Source organism: Cervus elaphus, chromosome 20 (genome assembly GCF_910594005.1).
Source record: "Cervus elaphus chromosome 20, mCerEla1.1, whole genome shotgun sequence".
NCBI lineage: Eukaryota > Metazoa > Chordata > Mammalia > Artiodactyla > Cervidae > Cervus > Cervus elaphus.
In genome coordinates this window covers 133,424,501-133,445,339 of record NC_057834.1, presented here as the reverse complement: position 1 = coordinate 133,445,339, position 20,839 = coordinate 133,424,501, and the positions used below count along the sequence as shown (strand labels likewise).

General features: G+C 44.1%; 2 protein-coding genes across 7 annotated transcripts in view; one reads left to right on the top strand and one right to left on the bottom strand.

Annotated features, from left to right (window-relative positions):
- Positions 1 to 1,197: 1,197 nt before the first annotated feature.
- LOC122677686 (UDP-glucuronosyltransferase 1A1-like) overlaps positions 1,198 to 20,839 on the bottom strand; it is a 141,355-nt gene continuing 121,713 nt past the window's right edge. For 5 of the 6 annotated variants that reach the window (XM_043877889.1, XM_043877890.1, XM_043877887.1 and 2 more), the window contains exons 2-5: positions 5,607 to 5,738; positions 4,820 to 4,907; positions 4,315 to 4,534; positions 1,198 to 2,144 (exon numbers count right to left, since the gene is read on the bottom strand). In XM_043877889.1, coding sequence (XP_043733824.1) covers positions 1,847 to 2,144; positions 4,315 to 4,534; positions 4,820 to 4,907; positions 5,607 to 5,738 — 738 coding nt within the window. In that variant the 3' untranslated portion in view covers positions 1,198 to 1,846. Of the gene's footprint in view, positions 2,145 to 4,314; positions 4,535 to 4,819; positions 4,908 to 5,606; positions 5,739 to 13,953; positions 14,865 to 20,839 lie in introns of those variants that run through there. The other variant, XM_043877885.1, reaches the window with a different exon arrangement.
- DNAJB3 (DnaJ heat shock protein family (Hsp40) member B3) lies at positions 18,855 to 19,998 on the top strand. The gene has a single exon (XM_043877892.1). It carries the CDS (start codon positions 19,001 to 19,003, stop codon positions 19,733 to 19,735), a length of 735 nt encoding a protein of 244 aa, XP_043733827.1. The 5' UTR covers positions 18,855 to 19,000; the 3' UTR covers positions 19,736 to 19,998.

Sequence of the window (20,839 nt, the reverse complement as noted above, 5' to 3'; positions counted from 1 at the left end):
TATTTTTAGTTCCATACAATTTCTTTGTATTTTGTTGCTCAGAGAAGAAGCATGTCCAAGTGCAAGCTTTGCTACCCTGCAGCAACAGTCCCAGGTCCCAGCCTGTCTCCGAAATAATAATGAAAGCAAATTTAAAACAAAATCCCACTTTTACCTATCAAACTGATACTGTCTTGTTTTCAAGATGATACTTTAGACTGAAGAAGGTGAGATCCTGGCTCTCTCAACACCGACCGAACCTCTCTGGACACAGTTCGGGACTGTCTCAAACCATGCCCCACCCGGATCCCTGTGTCCTTATATCTTAGTGCACAAGGCCTGATCTCCCACGCAGCATCTGCATTTCTCTCCCGTGGCTCTCTCTGGATTTTAAAGCCCTCTTTCCTGCCCTTGTGGACCCCGGAAGCACAGGGTAGTGAATACCACCTGGGAGCAGCCAGTCACCAGCAGGGACAAGTGCTGGGACCCCACAGGCCTTGTGCCTCCCGTGGGATCAATCCACCATGTTTTCTGCCCTGGCTGCCAGCGGCAAGCTGCACGATTCAGCTCCAGCTGCCCACAGAGAGCTGCCTTCTTGGTGGTCATCACTCCACACCCTACTCCCCACTCCTCTTCAGGGTTTCCTTCCCTTTGCAAATAAACTGCTTGCCCGTGAATCCTCACATGAATGGAGCCAAAACAAACAACCATTGATTTGTTGGAAGGGCCTTTCCCATGGAAACAGTCATGGATGTGTATATACAAAGACTTAGCTACTGGAACATTTAGTGATGTCTTTTTTATAAAGGAAAATAAAAGTGAATACACCTGGAAGTTGTGGTTATATAAATCCTGGTATATTCATGCAATAGAATATTCCTTGGCCACTTAAAACAAATTAAATATTATATAAAGACCTGGAGAGAGCATTCACAATAGGGTAAAGTGAAGGAAGAATGTGTTTTCTAAATTCTTCCTTCACTGTACCAATATACCAAATATGGTATATGTGCAATATTTTATAACTCCACATATTTGCCAAAATAATAAGTGTGGTTATTTGCAGGGAACATGAGTAATGGTGACTTTAATTTCCTTTCACGTGTATGTGTACACCTTTTTCAAATTTTCTGTCAGAATCATGTATTACTCTTGTAGTTACAACATGTAGTTTAATAATAAATAAATGCAACACCCATGAAGAGAACACCTAACAAATATAATTGACATAAATTTATTAATGCATTTTTAGTTATCACATCAGAAAAAATATACTTTCCAGTCACTATAATTTAGGCATCTTCCAAATTCAGATCTGTTTGGCACAAGCAATGATTATCTACTCAGGCACATCACCCACCAATTTTATACGTCATTCTTTTCCCACTAAAGTCAGAAACCATACACTGTCTTAGAAGAACTCTATACCATTCATTCATGGCACATCAAGGACAAGGAAGAGACATCTCCTTATTTAGATGCACAGGGACATCTCTGAAGCACAAGCATAATTTAGAACCAGCCGTTATTGGTGAGGGAATGTGTCTACAGATGCTGGATGCATTCCTGGGGGCAGGGGAAGGAAGACGCGGCTCCCAAACAGTTCCCATTTCTGAGCAGGAAAAGTATCATAGGTTGAAGGAAGGACCTACCAGTTCTCTTAAGTCATTTGAAAGATGACAAATGAAGTCCAGATTAAAGTACTGGAGGGAGCAGCAAAGAGACTCAAATATCTCTACCTGTGTTTGTGACTAGGGATTGGATCATTTTTATTTTTCAAAACACTCTGGGGCGTCATTTTCTGAAAGTAGTTCTTGAGTAAGCATAACATGAATTTAACCTTTCTCTAAAGTTTCCAACCCAGTTCTCAGTGTGTCTTGGATTTATGAGATTTCTTCGCTCTCTCCTTCTTCCCGAAGCATTTCCGGAAGGCGAAGGCACAGGCCTTAAAGGTGATGAAGATGACTGTCAGCGCGACCGCCAGGAGGAAGCCAATCACATCCAGAGAGTGGTACTGGTACCAGGTGAGGTCATGGGCTGCAGGGCGCAGGTGGGATGCCCCCTTGTGCCTCATCACAAACTCCACCCAGAACACAGCCAGGTCCAGAGGCTCTATGGGGCGGTCCTTGTGAAGTCTGGACAGGCGCATGATGTTTTCCTTATAGCTGAACACAAAGACAGTTATGTGAATGCCTGGAACACAAGCAGTAGTGAACCATCCTCCCTCTATCCTTGCTTCCAGCTAGGAATGCTACCAGATTTTCCAAACGTGGTAGAGTTTCTGTTGTGATCAGAAACACACACTAAATATTCTTTATCTCTTAAAACTGGAAGCCAAAATTTTAAGGTATTTGAAACTTGCTTCTTACTCATCTTCTTCTCTTTTTAGTGATATCCTTATAGGAAATTAGTCTTACTTTTTGGTAACAAGATGAAGAAGTAAAGGAACAGGTCATCTCAGAAATTGTTAATGATTTCCCATTTTCTAGCCAACGTAAAAGACATTTTAAAGTGCTGTATCCAAGACAGTGATAGACTTTCAACTACTGAGGCATCAGACCATCTAAGTGCTAAATTTTGCATGAGGGAGTGTCTATGCAGCCTGTTAAGGAAGAAATGGGTTCCTGTTTATTTTGGACTGTGTGAACAGCTGAGTCAATATCCAAATCCAAAATGGGTTTGATACTTCATCCCTTAGTATGGATGAACTAGAAGAGGAAAGAGAAAGAGAAGGAAGAGAAGGAGAAGGAGGAAGTGGCAAGGGAAAGAAAAGAGGGAAGAAACAGAAAAGCAAGACACTTATTCAGGAGTGATTATGGTCATATCAGTCCTTAAACATGTCCATTATTTTATGTGGATACATTATTATAACGTACTATTAATATTTGGCCATAAATTCTGTTAAACATTTTCCATTTATATAAATTGTCTCATACAAAATAGATTTTCTTGGACTTTCACTCATTAATTCAGTATTTATTAAGCACCTGTTATGGCCTGGTTTTATAACCCGATGTTGGAAATTTTTCCACTTCTCCTTATGTAGGTGCAGTCCCAGTTTAGAGTTTTGGGAACAAGGAGATTCACGTGAGATGGGTCAGAAAGGAATAAAGTTAGTAACTTGAACTGACTGATGAGTGTTTGTTTGTTTTTTAATAGTAATGTACCAGAGAACTTCTACCAAGTCACTTTTAGATTACAAGTAGTTGTCCATACCACTGAACAAAAGGTCAAAGTTACGTCACTAATACGAACCTCAAGAATGAGTTTCCAGCATATGGAAAGAAATCAGGCTTTAACTGTAGTGTTGTGTGAGCAGCATGACCTAAGGCTGCCAAGTTGGGCTGCCAGAAGCCAATTGAAATGATGGATGAGAACCACATCAACTGCTCTGCGAAGGTTGTTACTAACACGGCGGGCACTTTACCCTGGGGTTATGTAGACAATTCTTTTTTAATCAGAAGCATCACACACATGTGAGCACCATCATTTCTTGCCCATTTTCCCTTGTCTAGGCTTGGCTGTTCCCCTGTGTAGTGTCTCCTCCTGTGTGAACACATTCCAGTCTTTTTATATCTGTCTTCCTGACCGACGTCTTCTTCAAAATGAAGAAACTATGGGTAAAGGTTCCTGATACTCTCGTAGCTACATACACACACACACATATGCACGCATGTGCACATACATAACTGACTGTTGGATGAAGTCCACTCCTGGCCATAACTTCTTCCTATAAGGTTTTGATCAGCCTATTACTTGTAGCAATTGACAGCAATACAATAAAGCTCATGCAGAGATAATTTGATCTGATGGCTGTTGCCTATTGATTTGTTTTCAGAGCCACATTTGAACAAACTTGACTTTGCTTTTATCACAAGCCTTTGTCTGTCATAGCACATCTCTCTCTCACACACACACACACATACACACACACAGATTTTTAAACCCCCATGGACAAAATTTCTCACAGGTTTCAGTGCTGGGAAAAGCCATACCTTTAAGTACCTGATTTGTTTTTATCTTGGACACTATGCTTTTTCTAATGGAATATTTCTCTCCTAGCAGGAATTTATAGATCAGACATCTATTATATTGACATTTGTTTTTAAATAAATTGAAATTTTAAGTATACCAGGGGAAATCATATTTAAAATCTTTTTTTACGATAAATTCCATAGGAATTAAAGCACCTTTGTATAAAATGGGTGGTAATAACCCCAAGTCATCTTACTTATAAACTAGATCTTGGTGTATTTGTTTTCCCATCTGAACGGTTATTGTGAGGCGATGGCCAAAATACAAGTAGCAAGTATTCCTGGGTAGTTTTTCTCTTACCTTTTTTCATTGATGACAGCTTTCAGGGCATTTTCTAAATCTTTCGAACTCATTTCCAGGACATTCAAGGTCACTCCAGCTCCCCGGGTCTCCATGCGCTTTGCATTGTCCATCTGATCACCAAACAAGGGCATCATCACCATGGGAACGCCATTGCATATTCCTTCATAAATGCCATGGGAGCCGGAATGTGTGATAAAAGCCCGAGTCTTTGGGTGACCTGAGGAGAAAAGCAGGAGTGAGCCACCAGTCAAGCTACCGAGTTGCACCATCTGACATCGCCTGGGTTCTCAAAGCACACTCAGGGCCCAGTGCCATCCACACGTGACCCTTGCAGAAATGTGCAGAAGCGAATACGGGTTGAGATATCCTACTGGGTAAAAGGTAATGTGGGATAGTTGACAATAATCCTTTCTGGCTAAACAATCCTTTAGAATAGCCCTGCCTGAACCACTTTCTTATTTAACCTTGGTTAGACCCTACATGCTAAATCCTCCCCACGTACCAAGCAGATCATTTTGGGGCAGCCACTTGACAAGTTTTGTATTCTTCGCAAGATTCGGTGGTGGAGTCCCTGTGTACCGCCACAAGACCTTGCAAAAGCAAAAAAAAAAAAAAAAAAACGAGTTTAAGAACACACATATACAACTTGTGTGTACACATACAATTTTAACACAAGACCTCAGCTACAGTCGCTAGAAATTGGAGTCTCTGAATGAATATAACCTTGGAAAAGGTGGGAGGTATGATGATTAAGAAGGCTTTTGGGGACAGGTAACATTCTGTGTCTCATTCCAGAGGCTTGATTCCACAGGTGTGTTCACTTTGTGAATCTAAAAATTCAGCAAGTTGTATATCTATGATTTTTGCACTTCTCTGCACTTTAAGGGAAATTACTTAACAAAATGAGTAGGCGTGGAACTACAAAAGCAGAAATATAAGAAATGAATTCAGTGTCCTAACCAACTGCTTTCTAGAGAAATATTCTTATGCAATATGAAGAAACACTATCCTGCTCATTTTATTTTAAAAAATAAATTCTCTTTAATATACTTTTAAGTCAGTTGAGAGAAAAAGAGACCTCCTCATGCAGTGGATCATGGTTTAACAGCATAGTTGAGAGTGAAATAGCAAAAAAAAAAAAAATACCCTTTGGATTATTAATAATAATTGGGAAGTGGCAGGGAAATCCAAGTTTAAAACCCAACTCATAAATTAATTTAGTTATTGGAAGTCTTGGATTAGAACTCTTGTGAAGATAGATTTTAAAAAATCATATAGAATCTTCTTACTGTCTGAGGTATTTTGCCCAAAGCATCAGCAATTTCCATAGCTTTCTGCTCCGGAATCTCTGAGACCATTGAGCCCAAAGAGAAAACCACAATTCCATGTTCTCCAGAAGCATTTACATAGGCTTCAAATTCCTAGAAGCAGAAGAGAAATTTCCAGTTAATTTTTTCTCATATTCTTTGGTTACTGTATGCATTCAGCTCTGAATAAGCTATCTTCCTCTTTAGAAAGTGATTACGGGAGTGTGTATTTGTGTGTGTGTGTGTGTGTGTGTGTGTGTGTGTGTGTGTGTGATAGAGAGACAAAGTATTAATGTGTGTTGTAACATCCCTCCCTCCCCAAGTCCTTTCCATCCCACAGGAGGATAACTCTGCTTACAGAGTTATCACCTGGGTTCTCCTCTGAAATGTAGATTCCAAGTCATGTGTCAAGTTTCTGAGAGAAAAGTGATCAGAGGTAAAACCAGATCCTTTCCCCAGGGCTTCACGCAGATGGGAAAATTTGGAAGAAAGCAGGCTTTGGGGAGGAGGGCTGAAGGAGTGAGCGGAAGGCAATAGGAAGAAGGGAGGAAAGGGGAAGGAGCCTCCTGCAGAGAGGAGCGAGGTTTCAGCAGATTCCATGAAAGGAAACATGGGAGGAGAAGAACACTGTCCAAAGAGAATTTCAGCAAACTTTCTGTGGGCTTGAAAACTCCAGCACTGCCTCTCTAAGAAAATCTATGTAGAGACCCGTATTACTTTTCAAGACTTCTAGAATATTCTTTTTATGCTGAAAGAATGAATGGAGTCAAAGCACAAAGCTACAGAGGGCATTAAGAATTAGACTCACGATTAAGGAAAAACCTCAAATAGCAAAAAATTCTTGCACAACTCTTTCTTCCCTGCAGCCTGCAGCAGAGCTTCCCTATGGCAGTCAATACACTTGAACGAGTAAAGCTCATATCCATGTCAACTCCGTGCTGAAATGTAACCAGTCAACCATGCATTTTCCCAACCTTTCCTGGAGAAGAGTTTCTAAGGTATTTAAGTCAACTTGCCTGCTTTAGCAGAAAGAATATACAGAAACATATGTGAATCTTTCTCTGCTGATTCCGTATGTACTGTAAAAGATAAACTGTTCCTCCCTAGGTATGAAAAACACCAAATAGGGGACAGAAACCCTTGCCAAGTGTGTCCCAGCAATCTGAGCCCCTTCTGTGGGGTTCAGAGAAGGTTAAGGGCATGTGACTAAATCCTGACCACCAAAGCCTCTTGGTAGGAAGGCGAAACAGGTGCAATTTTCACCCATGCAGCATACGACCCTCACCTAGTGCCCACTTCCTGTTCCAGAAGTGGATTCCTTAATTCACTATGTCCCTCACGGTCATCCAAGGAAGCCTGAACATGTAAGGCTGCTCCATTGTCTCAGGAAGCATCTAGCAAAGGTCACCTCAGGCATACAGCCTTGGCTACTTAAGGACAAAGATCAAGACAAGGCAACGAGACTTTTGGAAGAAACTTCAGGGCCAGATGACCCAAGGAATAAGGAATGGAGAACAGAGAGAGGGTGGCATGCCGACCCTGTGTGGATTATACCAGCTTGTTCTCCTATGCATGTGAGACAGGATCATTCGAAAACTAGGGGCTGAATGCATTCTAAGTCCTTCCCTTTACTAACAGCATCCTATTGCCATTATGATGATTTTTTAAATCAAGGAGTAATTGGGGTGGGGGGTTGTGCCATGCAGCTTGTGGGATCTTAGTTCCCCGACCAAGAACTGAACCCATCAAGTGAGTTTTGGTGCATTTGAGCTATCAACTATGATTGATTTGCCAGTTAACAATGAATCTTACTAGACCCCGAGTAATCTGTGGTTCCCTTGAATGAAGCAGGAAGATGGATATTAGAAAATGTCTGTGTGTGTAGGGTGAGAATCAGAGATGGCAGGGATCCTAGCTAGTAAGTACAGGTTCCAGGTTATGACCTGGCAAAGGCCTATCTCTTAAGGAATAAGGGATAGACTTAGAGATCAGTGTCAAATAAAAGCTTTGAAAATGATAGGGATAGCATGAAGGGACAAAATAGATGATTATGTAGTTAATCCCACTAGGAGATCATAAGTAGAAAAATATAGGAGACCCCTGTAAGTTCATGATTACTTGAGAAAGCAGGTTTCCTTAACCACAAAACCAAGCAGGCTTGCTTAACAACAAAACCAGGCAGTAGAAGCATGGTGCGTGCCCCAAAACAGTAAAAACAATGGTAGCGTGAGACCCACATCCTGCCCAGTGAGTACAGTAAGTTAATGATTCCTAGGACTTGCTGTCTGCACACATAATCATGGACCTAGATTGACCATATAGGGACGAGAAAACTCCCCTGGAGGAGGAGCGGATGAAGGAAGCATGACTCATGTCTACTCAAGAAAGGCAAGGTCTTCTCCCCCTCCCTGCTTTTCCTTTGATCATAAAACTGTAGCATACTAAGTTCTCAGGTGTGGCATTTCTCACCCACCCTCTTGTAAGCCTCAAGTGTGTGTGCTCAGTCACTTCAGTTGTGTCCAACTCTGTGCAACCCTGTGGTCTGTAGCCTGCCAGGCTCCTCTGTCCGTGGGATTCTCCAGGCAAGAATACTGGAGTGGGTTGCCATGCCCTCCTCCAAGGGATCTTCCTCACCCTCCAAGGGATTGAAACTGCAGTGTCTCCAGTGTCTTCTGCATTGCAGGTAGTTTTTTTTTTTTTTTTTTAATCACTGAGCCACCCAGGAAGTCCCATGTAAGCCTCATGAGAGAGTCATTTCCTAGGCAGGTTGATAAGAAGTCTAAGGGTCCCCAAGGAGAGAGAGGTCTGGAATTCTCAAGGAGGAAGAAAGGACAAACATTTTTTTTCCTCTACAGTCCTTAGGATTATATAACAATAATGTATCCTGCCTGAGGACAGTCTCTGGATGAAACCTTCTGGCTAATCCTGTTATCTTAAAATGTAAATTATGGGAATAGGTCTGGTAAGGTCTTTACAACCCCCAGACATTCTTTGGATTCATTGGAGAGTATATACCTCCACTGCAAACACTAGCAAGGGGGCACTCTTTCTGCCCCCTTCTGATGTCTATGTCAGAAGCTTTCTCTATCTCCTTTATACTTTAATAAAACTTTATTACACAAAAGCTCTGAGCAATCAAGCCTTGTCTCTGGCCCCGGATTGAATTCTTCTCCTCCGGAGGCCAAGAATCCCGGCATCTTTTCGTGGTTCAGCAACAACCTTTCACTCACAAGCATACTACCCCAATAAATCACTTCTTATCTATCACTCTGCCTCTCACTGAACTCTTCTCTACACTGATACATGAAGAACTATGGTACCAGAACTCTTTGGAGTCCCCCTGAAATGACAGCAAACTGTTTCAGCAAGATGAAACAGGAATAATGCAATCAGAAGAATAGCGGCATTAGTCACAGTGTTGAAACTAGAAGTTGAAGAGGAATAGTGGGTGTATCTCATGAAGAAAGGAAGGAAACCCCTAGATTCAGCCTTGGACAATAATCTTAGCATGGTGTGATCTGCTCCCAAACTTCAGAGCCAACGCCAGAGTGCTCCAGGCTTCAAGAAACACACACACTACCTGTGCGTGCACACACGTGCAGTGGGAATCTACTTGAAGGGAACAGCGCAAGGCACAAGTAGGGCAACTTTCCCTGAACTGTTGGTTATTGATGATCTAATTCACTCCCTGAGAGTCTCCAGCTGGTTTTATGCGTCTCCAAAGAATGCCACGGCCATTAGTGAGACTGTGAACTGAGGGGTTTCTTAGGACTCTCTGTGTTAAAACCAGAACGTGTGTGAGCACTAAGTCACTTCAGGTGTGTCTGACTCTTTGCAACCCCAAGGACTGTAACCCGCCAGGCTGCCCTGTCCACGGGATTCTCCAGGGAAGAACACTAGAGCGGGTTGCCATGCCCTCCTCCAAGGGATCTTCCAACCCAGGATTGAACCTGTATCTCTCACATCTCCTGCGTTGGTGGGTGGATTCTTTACCACTAGCGCCACCTGGAAATCCCTAAAACCAGAACAGTCCTGAACAAACCAGAATGCTGGCTACCCTGGCTCTGACCTAGGAGACTTCAGACAGGGCCCAGCATACCTGATTTTCAGAGACGGCTGCCAACCTTGATTCAGAACATGGCCATAAAGCCCAAATACTGGCCAGCCCTACTTCCAGGCCATCCCACTGTCTAGTCTGCCCTCGCCAGCCTCAGGCCCTCTTTGAGGCCCCTGGCTCCCGGCAGCTGTCTTGGCCTTCCCTAGCAGGCTTATCCGAAAGGTCAGGGAGGCAGTATCATCCTCCATACCCCCACGCTGAATTTCCTCCATTTTCTAGACCTCTTCTTCACGAAACCCACTCTTAGGGCTTTAACTTTGTCTAGAAAGGACCAAGTCTAATGTCCCTGCTGCACCCATAAAAGGAACACACAGAGCCATAAACACCGAAAGCCAAATAGTAGCACTTGGCTGAAGTTTAAATGGCATGAAAGTTCATCTACAAATTATAGAATGACAAACTGCAGAGGTTATGTTATCAAGGCCAGTGTTGATTCTGGGCCAGTACAGGATTCAGTAATGGTGAGGTCCACCCTGTACCTGGCAAAACTTCCCCTAAACCTTGCCCTGTCTTCCTTGCTGGCTCAGAGTAAAGAATCGCCTTGCCAATGCAGGAGATGCAGGTTCAATCCCTGGGTCGGGAAGATCCCTTGGAGAAGGAAATGGCAACCCACTCCAGTATTCTTGCCAGGGAAATCCCAAGGACAGAGGAGGCTGGCGGGCTACAGTCCATAAGGTCGCAAAGTCAGACACAACTTAGCGACTAAACAACAACAGCAAAACCTTGCCCTGACTCCACACACTCTGGAATGGCCAAAGTGTGAAGCAGCATGTTGACAGCAATAAACCTCGATCCCCTACCTTTTATCCCATCCCAGAAAAGATGAGGCCCCCTCGAAGGGAAAACTCATGCCTACATGCCCAGGAGACTTTTTTCCCCCCTAAAATAAACCATTTATTGAAAAAAGAACCTTTTTCTTAAATTTCATTAATCAGCCTTTTACATAACAAACCTGTGGCTTGCCAACAAGAAAAGGTAAGGCTGCACAGGTGATGAACATCCCACCTCCTACTGCTCCTGTCTGCGCACCATGGTCCGGGGCCCTGACAGCTGGTGTCCACGAGGTAAAGAAGTTGGGTGCCAAGTGCCATTACTACTGGACACGGATCCCTGCCTCCGTCATCGCCGTGTCTCGGGTGACTGAGAACCGTGGCATTTAGTGTATTATTGTTGACCCTTCTAGGTTCAAAAGCAGTTGTAGTGTTATCAGGAATCCTGGGCCTTTTTAATCTCCTGTTTGTCAAGTGAACTGACTTTGAAACCCAGGAGGCTTTTACTAGAAGTCCTGACTTTGGCTCTGAGTTTAGTATTTTGAGTTCCAGGCTTTTACTGGATTTTTCCTTCCCAAATGCCTTTCATTTTGCAAGGAGACTCATGAAACCATATGTTGGAAATGTGTTGCTTTATCATTACACATTCAGAGCCACTTAGGAACACTGCAAGCTTCCTTGTCACCACTCTTTCTTCTCCTCTTCGTCATCTTCAAGTCTGTTCTTACTGATCCTGTTTGACTGTTTTCCTTACAACCTCTGTGGATGTGTGGACACCATCTCTGGATCTCTGTGTATTCTTAGAGATGTTCTCAGCCTGAGAGGGGACTGACATCTTGGAATTCTTGAGTGTCATGCCTTTGCTGTCAACATTGTTCTACCATCTTTATTCTTTGACGGCATCCCAAAGATATGCCCAACACCAAGCTGTGCTTTCTTTAGGGACTCTCATTAACAAAGATTTCATCTTTATACTTGAAAAGTTCAGGACTTTTACCAAGAACTTTGGGAATAGTATCATCCCCAGTAGAGGGAAGGAAGTGCAGAGCAGCACTCTCTAATTAACCAAGGGGAAAAAAAGATAACAGAACAGCAATGTGACAGACCAGCATAAATCAAGAAAAAAGGGGGATGGCAAAGCAAAGTAAAAATAAACTGCAAGAGTTATAATCATATGTATTGATTGTTAAGTGCAAATAGGCAAAATTCAACTGTTAAAGGAATCTGCCTGACTAGGTTAAGAATATTGGCTCTGTAGATTTTTTGGTTTTATTTTGTTGTATTTATCTTTTGGCAGCATGGTATGTGGGGTCTTAGTTCCCTGACCAAGAATCAAACCCATGCCCCCTTCATTGGTAGCACAGAACCTTGACCACTGGACTGCCAGGGAAGTCCCTGCTTCATATTGTTTAAAGAAAAGGAAGAAGGTTGAAGACCTGGAGTACTAAGGAGGCACTAGAAAAATGTAAACAAAAATAGTGCAGGAATGGTGATATTAGTATCTAAAAATGGAACTTCAAATTAAAAGCATTTCAGTAAGACAATAGGAACTACTATCAGGTACAATTTACAGAAATATTCTCACATCTAAGCTCACTTGCACCAAACAAGGCAGCAACCCACACACATTCAATACAATTTACCAGTTAAGGGGAAATATGTCAATAAATGATATAAAGATGTGATATCAAGAAAGACAGTTGATAAAGTTCTGCAGCCTCTCCCATGAAACATCCTAAAGAAAGAAAGAAATCACTTAAATAAATAAAAGCTGTTTACCAAAAACACAACAGCAAACATGCAAAAATATCTTGCTTGAACCTGCTGGCTAATTTTCTTTCCTTTGATCTGAGATATGCCCGTTGGTTTGATGACATTTCACCCCTTTCTTTTTCTCTGTCTGAAAAAGAACCGTTAATGGATTTCTACACTTCTGGATTTTTTCATCTTGCTTTCAGAAAATCAACAACACACCTTCTTCCTTCACCAGACCACCCCCACTAGATACAAACATGTCCAGCAGACCGTGGTGGTCTCACAATCTTATTGCCAGGGGGCCTTTGAGGGCTTATGAGATCTCTCCCCACATTACAGGGGTGGAATCAGAGCCCCATTCAGGAGCCCCTGTTTTGCAGCAGTGGGATGGAGGTGTCCGGGTAGCACCCAACTTCTCACCTGGTGTTGTTCCTGCTGCCCAAAGTTTCCGCTGGCTATGACAATTATGTAATCATTTAAAACATGAGGGCTGCTCTGGTGGCTCAGTGATAAAGAATCTGCCTGCTGGTGCAGGAGACTCAGGTTCAATCCCTGATCTGGCTGAGGAGCAACTAAGCCCGTGTGCCACAAATACTGAGCCTGTGCTCTAGAGCCCAGGAGTTGCAACTACTGAAGCCAGGCCTCCCTAGAGCCCGTGCTCCTCAACAAGAGAAGCTCACCGCCATGAGAAGCCTGTGCACCGCAACGAAGAGTAACCCCCTCTCGCCACAACTAGAGAAAAGCCCGGGCAGCAACAAAGACCCAGCACAGTAAAAAATTATTATTTTAAAAAATAATATAAAATATGAATCATGTCAGAAGCTCACTGGAAATAAGATTCATCACTCTATGAGGGTGATAGTAGCCCCTGGTAGGGGCCAGACTCAGCATCTGGAAAGTACTTGGGCTTCCAGCAGATCCCCAACCTATACTTGAAGAATGAATGAAGGAACGCCCACTGAAATGTCACCTACTTGAAGAATCCTTCCCAAATCCCCATTAGAAGGAAACTCTCCTGCTATTCTCTACCCTCTCTGTCGAGATTTGGAAGAGAATGTCAATGCTATTTTTTTTCCCCCAAACTTCCAGTTGCGGAAGGTGAAAACATTAATAAATAAGCATTTAAGAGAGTGAGATGCATGAGCTTTGAATCCAACATCAGAACCTGGCTGTCTAGTGATTTGCTTTATTATAGGAAATGGAACTGCCGTATTCAGCTTCCTATTATCTAGAAACTGGACTTTTAACTGGGAACATAAAGGCAATTTTCCCTGCCACGCAAGATCTATAGATGCCAAAGAATTATTTCAGCAATCTTGACTTTTGTGAGCCTGACCTGACCATGGGCAAAGTGCACGCTGCACAATTTTGTTCTCTGCGAGGAACCCTGGACCCAGGGCCCTGTGTTTATGGCATTTAACCCATGTCACATCTAATCGATTACTATCCACCAGAGCACACAGAATAAAATGGCCAAAGTACACTTTCCTAAAGTCTCCGATAAAAAAAAACAACCTAGAAGAAGATGCCAAAGAGTCATAAACCACAACACACTCCTAAGAGACTGGTGAAATAGAAATGAGCAAGAGAAGGCATTTGAGGCTGTCTCAGCAGATCCATGACAATTTCATCCACTCAAAGTTCTTGCCAGAAGACAGGTATGTAAAGTTCCCACTCAAATACACACCTGAGAGAGTGGCTTTTTGTGAGCGCAGTTGATCCCACCAACAAAAACTATGTTGGGCATGATGGGCCTTGGGAAATTAAACACAAAGTCACTTCTGAGAATCCAGACAGACCCAGAGCTCATGAGATCCTGGACAGTCACGTCTTTCTGAAGGATTTCCGAGGCAAGTAGCCCATACGGGGTATAAACCACATCACACAGCAAACTCTCTGTCAAGATGATGAACACGTTCTTCACCCGCTGCAAGAAGGTCATGTGATCTGAGTTAAATGACAGATACCTGGGCACGTAGGATGGTGGACTGGGGCTCTGGGTACCCTGAAAGTCCAGGCTGCAAGGCAGTCCATTCAAGAAGAACACAGCAGGCACAGACAAGTACTGGGCCACAATGGGGCCACAGGGAAGGAAAGGGTCCGTCAACACGGCATCGAAGCTACTTGCCGCCAGGGAGGCCATCAGCTCCTTGTTGTGCAGTAAGTGGGAGCAGGCAGAGAAGAGCAGAGCCGAGTCCCTTTTGACTTTCTGGTAGGTTGTGATCACGCGCTTCAGAAAAGGATCATCCGCAAAAACAGTACGCCCGAGGCTGATAAAAGTCTCTTCCAAGTCCTCCCTTCGGAATGGCACAGGGTACCTCTTCAAGGTGTAGAATGCTTCCTCTTTAATGTACACGGAGGCGTCAGGTGCCAGGACCACGATATCATGTCCCCTCTGCTGCAGTGGCTGGAGGGGTCTGACCAAACTCAGCCAGTGGCTGCCGTCTACCGGGACCACCAGCAGCTTCCCGCCCTGGGACACGGAGGGGCCGAGCGCACACAGCAGCAGGAGCAGGACAACTGGGCGTCCCCCCTGGGACCCTGCTGTCATGCTTGCCCTGCTGTTGCTACCAAGACGGTCACCTGCCTCACTCACACAAGGCAGGAACCAAACTATACGCCAAGTTAATGTTTGCTTGTGTCACGTGACCATAGCTGTCAGTCAGCTACAGACTGCTGGGCATTTACTTTTTGAGATAAAGAGGGCAGGGCTTTCTAGGTCTCACCACAGGCAACAGTTTAATTGGCTGGAAGTCCCTAAGCACCACTCGAATCGCATTCTTTTTTTATCTTTTCAATTGAACTATACTCAATTTACAATACTGTGTTAGTTTCAGGTGTAGGAACAAAGTGATTCAGTGATTCAGAAGCGTGCGAGCTCACTTCTGCACTCTTAAGCTCCCTCCCCTCCCTCCCCTGCCCCGAGCGCTCAGGAGCTCACCAAGATCAAGATTCTAGGCGAGAGGAAAAGAGGTGGCAAGGGTTTGGCTCATAGGTGTGCGCTTATCTGTCATTCTGAAATTCATAGTCCAATTTAAACAATAAGGGCAGTCATTCTTCTAAAGTTTCAATGTCACGAGCGTTCATCAGTAGATTACACAGAGCAAAGGGCTGTAAAAACACAGTCACCACGTTAATGCTTTTATGACTTTACTGCATCAGGCAGAGCCTCAGAACTTTCTGAGGTCTCTGTGCACTTGAATGGTTTAAGAGTGTGACTCTGGCCAAGACCAGGAATTGTTCTTAACCAAAATGAATAGCAGGCAGTCCACACCCACTCTCAAAAATTATGACCAAGAACCATGACTAAGCAATCCAATAAAACTTCTGCCCTGCAACCTGTGGAGACCTGACACTCAAAATCCACTGTGAATTCCCCCACTCATCAAAGATTTATGGCAAGTGTTGGCCCTCCCGGCATGGTGCGAGGAGCCGGGGCCCAAAATCCAAGTTAGGCATGGTCTGTGCCTGTCAAGAGGGCTCTGGCGGACAAACAACAGGGCAATTACAGGGCAGGCTGAGATGTGCCGGGGTTGCGGCGCATGGGTGGCCAAGGAAACCAAGCAGGGTGGTGATGTAGTCTTGCTCTGAGGTCTACTGAAGGGTGGGGTGTCTGCAAGAGCATTCCTAGACCCATTGGAAGGTGATTTCTTTTCAAGCTGAAGTGAAGTGACGAAACTCACCCTCCCAACTACTCCTAGCTCTTTTGATGGAATCAAACTGGAGCTGCTTGTTACTAAACTGAAAAGGGTTACATAAACAAGTCCACTCCCTCTGGATAATCTGTGGGGCCCTCCAGGGGAAACAAAGTCATCTTCCTCGACTCTCCATAGCATTTTGCTTTATTCTGCCTTGTCACTGTCGCCATTTACTTGTTCAGTCGTGTCCAATTCTTTTGCAACCCCGTGGACTGTAGCCTGCCAGGCTCCTCTGTCCACGAGATTTCCCAGGCAAGAAAACCAGGGTGGGTTGACATTTCTTTCTCCAGGAGAGCTTCCCAACCCAAGGATCAAACCCACGTCTCCTGTGTTGACAGGTGGACTTTTTTTTTTTAAACCATTGAGCCTCCAGGGAAGCCCCTATTCTGCCTTGTATCCTTCAGCAATTTGCCTATCTGAGTTCCCTGCTAGACTCACTCTCTGCCTCTATCTCTACCTACCCACAGCTTTGCAGACAGTAAGACTCCGTAAATGTTTCTGTATGGATGTGATGCTCCTTCTTCCTTTGCTCTAGGCCCTCTTTCCAACCCAGCAAGTGCCAAATCTGGATCATTCTACCACTGGTTCTCAGACCCAGCTGCCATGGGCTTGTTTCTAGGCCTCATCCTCCAAGGCTCTTAGTCCCTACCTCTCCCTTTTGATTCCCTGCATTGGCCATCCATGGCAGAGTCCCATGCCACCACCACCCCTGAAACCTTGGTCAGCACATTCCTAGGGCCCAGAATAAATGCAGACTCCTCAGCCTTGCCCTCAGAGCTCCCTGGAATGGACTCCATCTCATTCCACTTCTCTAACCCTCCTGCTTAACCGCTCTCTCTGCCTCTTTCCCTCCTGCCATTCTGAATCACTTAACCTACCCCACACACACCTTGTACTTTTCCATATTGCTTTGTTCACACTGGACTCTATTACCAATCTCTACTTTTCTACTATTGTGTATTGCGTGCTTCCCAAGTGCCAAGCTGGCTTAAGTTTCTCAAGGTGATATGGAATCAGCAATTTGTTCTGGTGAAAAGGTGAACCCTTTTGGATCTATTACCTTTTATGATGAAATAGTGAGTTCATTGGTTAATCATTTCCTCTTAGAACTAAGTGAACTTTATTGGTGTTGCCTCACCATTTATCAAGGCAAAGAATATAGTGTCAGAGAAAAAGGAGGGAGTGGAAAAGAGTCAGATGTCAAAAAGAAAATCATGGTGATACAACAGTTTTAGCAGAAATAATCACAGAATCCCAAGTTTACAGGCAGCACTTAAACATGGCCAGCAGTTTTCATCATTTTGATATATTGGGTCAGGAGTTAACAAACTATGAGGAGTTTGGGGGGGATCCCCAAAAAATCTTCAGAGAATTTTGCAAAGTTAAAATTATTTCTAAGATAATGATATTTGACTTTTGAATACACTGGAGTTCCCCAGTGGCTACATGATACATGATATAACAATACATTGAATGCAGAAGCAGATATAAAAATCTAGCTCTTCTGTTAAGCCAGAGAGATGTAAAAAAAAAAAAAGAAAGAAAAGAAAATGATGCTACTGTTTATTAAATTTGTTTTGAAAGTTATTTTCCATAAATATATGATTTATATTAGCATGTAATGGGTTTATCATTATTAAATTTACTTTAATTTTTGCTGGAGCAAGTGCTGATAGATATAACCCACATAAACAAAAGCAAAAGGGTCCTGAGGCAAAAAAATTGGAGAAATGCTGTCCTAGACAAATAGTATTTGTTTCTCAGACAAGGATCAGACTAAACTCACTTCTGTTACTCTACTCTACCCCCAACTTAGAAATATCAATAACCTCAGAAATGCAGATGACACCACCCTTATCGCAGGAAGTGAAGAGGACCAAAGAGCCTCTTGATGAAGGTGAAAGAGGAGAGCGAAAAAGGTAACTTAGAACTCAACAGTCAAAAAACAAAGATCAAGGCAGCAGTCCCATCACCTCAAGGCAAATAGATGGGGAAACAATGGAAACAATGACAGGCTATTTTCTTGGGCTTCAAAATCACTGCAGATGGTGATTGCAGCCATGAAATGAAAAGATGCTTGCTCCTTGGAAGAAAAGTTATGACCAACAGAGACAGCATATTAAAAAAGCAGAGACATTACTTTGCCAACAAAGGTCCATCTAGTCAAAGCTATGGTTTTTCCAGTAGTCATGTATGGATGTGAAAGCTGGACTATAAAGAAAACTGGGCGCCGAAGAATTGATGCTTTTGAACTGTGGTGTTGGAGAAGACTCTTGAGAGTCCCTTGGACTGCAAGGAAATCCAATCAGTCAATCCTAAAGGAAATCAGTCCTGAATATTCATTGGAAGCTGAAGCTGAAACTCCAATACTTTGGCCACCTGAGGCAAACTCATTGGAAAAGACCCTGATTCTGGGAAAGACAGCAGGCAGGAGGAGGAGAAGACAGAGGATAAGATGGTTGGATGGCATCACCCACTCAATGGACATGAGTTTGAGCAAACTCTGGGAGATGGTGAAGGACAGGAAAGCCTGGCTGCAGTCCATGGAGTCGCAATGAGTTGGACACGACTGAGCGACTGAATAACGGGACAACAGCCCCCACCTCAAGCCAAGGGGAAGCCTGATGTCAAGCCTACTTTAAGAAAATGACTTTCTTTCTTAATGCAAGACCTTGATTTCCTGACCAGAGATGGAACCGGTGCTCCCTGTGGTCATAACCACAGGACCATCAGGGAGGTGCCTGTGAGAACTATCCGCTAAGGCGGTCAGAGCCCCATCTCTCGGTTTGGAGATAACCGCTCGGCGGAGGTCAGGTGGGCGGAGCAAATGAGTGGGCGGGTCCTCTGCGGCTGCGTGAAACCTGTCACAGAGCACCGTGTGAGCAATGCATTCTGGGCTCGCCCAATGAGACGCGGCATCATCACAAGGGGCGCCCACTCCAGGCAGCCTGGCCTGGTGGGCACTCGGGCCCGCGCCCCGGGGGCTGCCAGCCAGCACCTGTCCTTGGCCCGCGGGGCCGTTCCCGACCTTCCAAGATGGTAGACTACTACGAGGTGCTGGGCGTGCCCCGCCAGGCCTCGTCAGAAGCCATCAAGAAGGCGTACCGCAAACTGGCGCTTAAGTGGCACCCGGACAAAAACCCCGAGAACAAGGAGGAGGCGGAGAGGCGATTCAAACAAGTGGCCCAGGCCTACGAGGTGTTGTCCGACGCCAAGAAAAGAGACGTCTACGACCGCTACGGCGAGGCGGGAATAGAGGGCGGCGGCGGTGGCCGCGCCAGCGGCGGCAGGCCGTTCGAGGACCCCTTTGAGTGCGTCTTCACCTTCCGGGACCCGGCCGAAGTCTTCAGAGAGTTCTTCGGCGGCCGGGACCCATTTTCGTTCGACTTCTTCGGAGACCCGCTGGAGAACTTTTTGGGGGGTCGGAGGAGATCCCGGGGAAGCCGAAGCAGGGGGTCCGCGTCGCTCTTCTCCGCCTTCAGTGAATTTCCAGCATTTGGAGGTGGTTTTTCTCCTTTTGATACGGGGTTTACCTCATTTGATTCCATTGGGAATGGGGGCCTCTCTTCCGTCTCCATGTCCTGTGGTAGTGGGGGGACAGGCAACTTTAAATCCATGTCGACTTCCACCGAAATCCTGAATGGCAAAATGATCACCACCAAGAGAATCGTGGAGAATGGCCAAGAAAGGATAGAAGTGGAAGAAGACGGGGAGCTGAAGTCCCTGATCATAAATGGCAAAGAGCAGTTGTTAAGCAGTGACACCAAGTGATCCTGGTCCACGCTGAATTTAGAGCACAGCTTGAGCAATAGCAGGGTGTTCTTTCTTTCTTTCTTTCTTTTTTTTTTTTTTTTTTTGAAGATTGCAAGCGAGCTCTACTTGCAAAACAACTGTACTCAAAAATTTATGAACAGTTCGTGCCAACGCCTATTTGTTGCTACTGTTGGGCCACAGAATAGGACCTTTGTTTTTCTTTAAAACTGTTGTAAATATCTGTATGCACTTTGCTATTTATTAAACATAACCCCAGGGCAGACACTGCTTATTTCGTGTTACTGAGACAAAATGTTCACCAGGGCACCTTCAACCTGGCCTTTCCACTTTGTTTGCAATGTGAACCTAGTGGTTTGCTCTGAAGTTAACGTTTACAAGGTAAATCAGTTTACTTCCTTTTATTAGCACAAAGAAGTAAGAGATATGAATATATTAATAATACTTTTGGTTTAAAGACAGCGTTTAGTTCCACATATTGCTGGTGACACAGGGAGAGTTAACTGTTTAAGTATAACGTTAAGCCTAGGCTTTATAAAAACAGGTAAGCCTGACAAAGGTAATGTATTTAGTTTCTCATGCCTGCGCTAACAATTTACCACAAATTTGGTGACTTGGAACAATGTGTACTTATTCTCTTAAAGATCTGGAGGTCAGAACTCTGAGGTTGGTTTTATAGGAATGAAGTCACTACTAACAGGGAACACAGATGGGCAGGCTGTAGTCCAAATAGTTGCAGAGTCTAATACAGCTGAGCAACTACACACACACACATTCTCTCTCTCTCTCTCTCTCCCCTCCTCCTCCTCCCTCTCACTCATTCTCCCTCCAAAGGCTAGGGCAAAACACATAAGTGAATTTCTCACAGTTACACGATTGATTATGAGCAGCCTCAGGACCGTATTCAGATCTCTTGACTTAAGCAATAATTAAAAAAAAAATAAGAATGGTGGTGATGACCAAAAACAATGCAAATTACATTGCTAGCTCTTGATTGGTTCTACAACTATGGCAGCTGGAAATGTAAAAAGCATTTCCATAAGGCTACACACGATTTTCCCATTGCCATGTGCATGCTATATCTCATCTCAGGTTGACAAAAGC

Coding starts and splice junctions, on each gene's coding strand:
- DNAJB3 (XM_043877892.1), top strand. CDS start 19,001: ATGGTAGACTACTACGAGGTGCTGGGCGTGCCCCGCCAGGCCTCGTCA.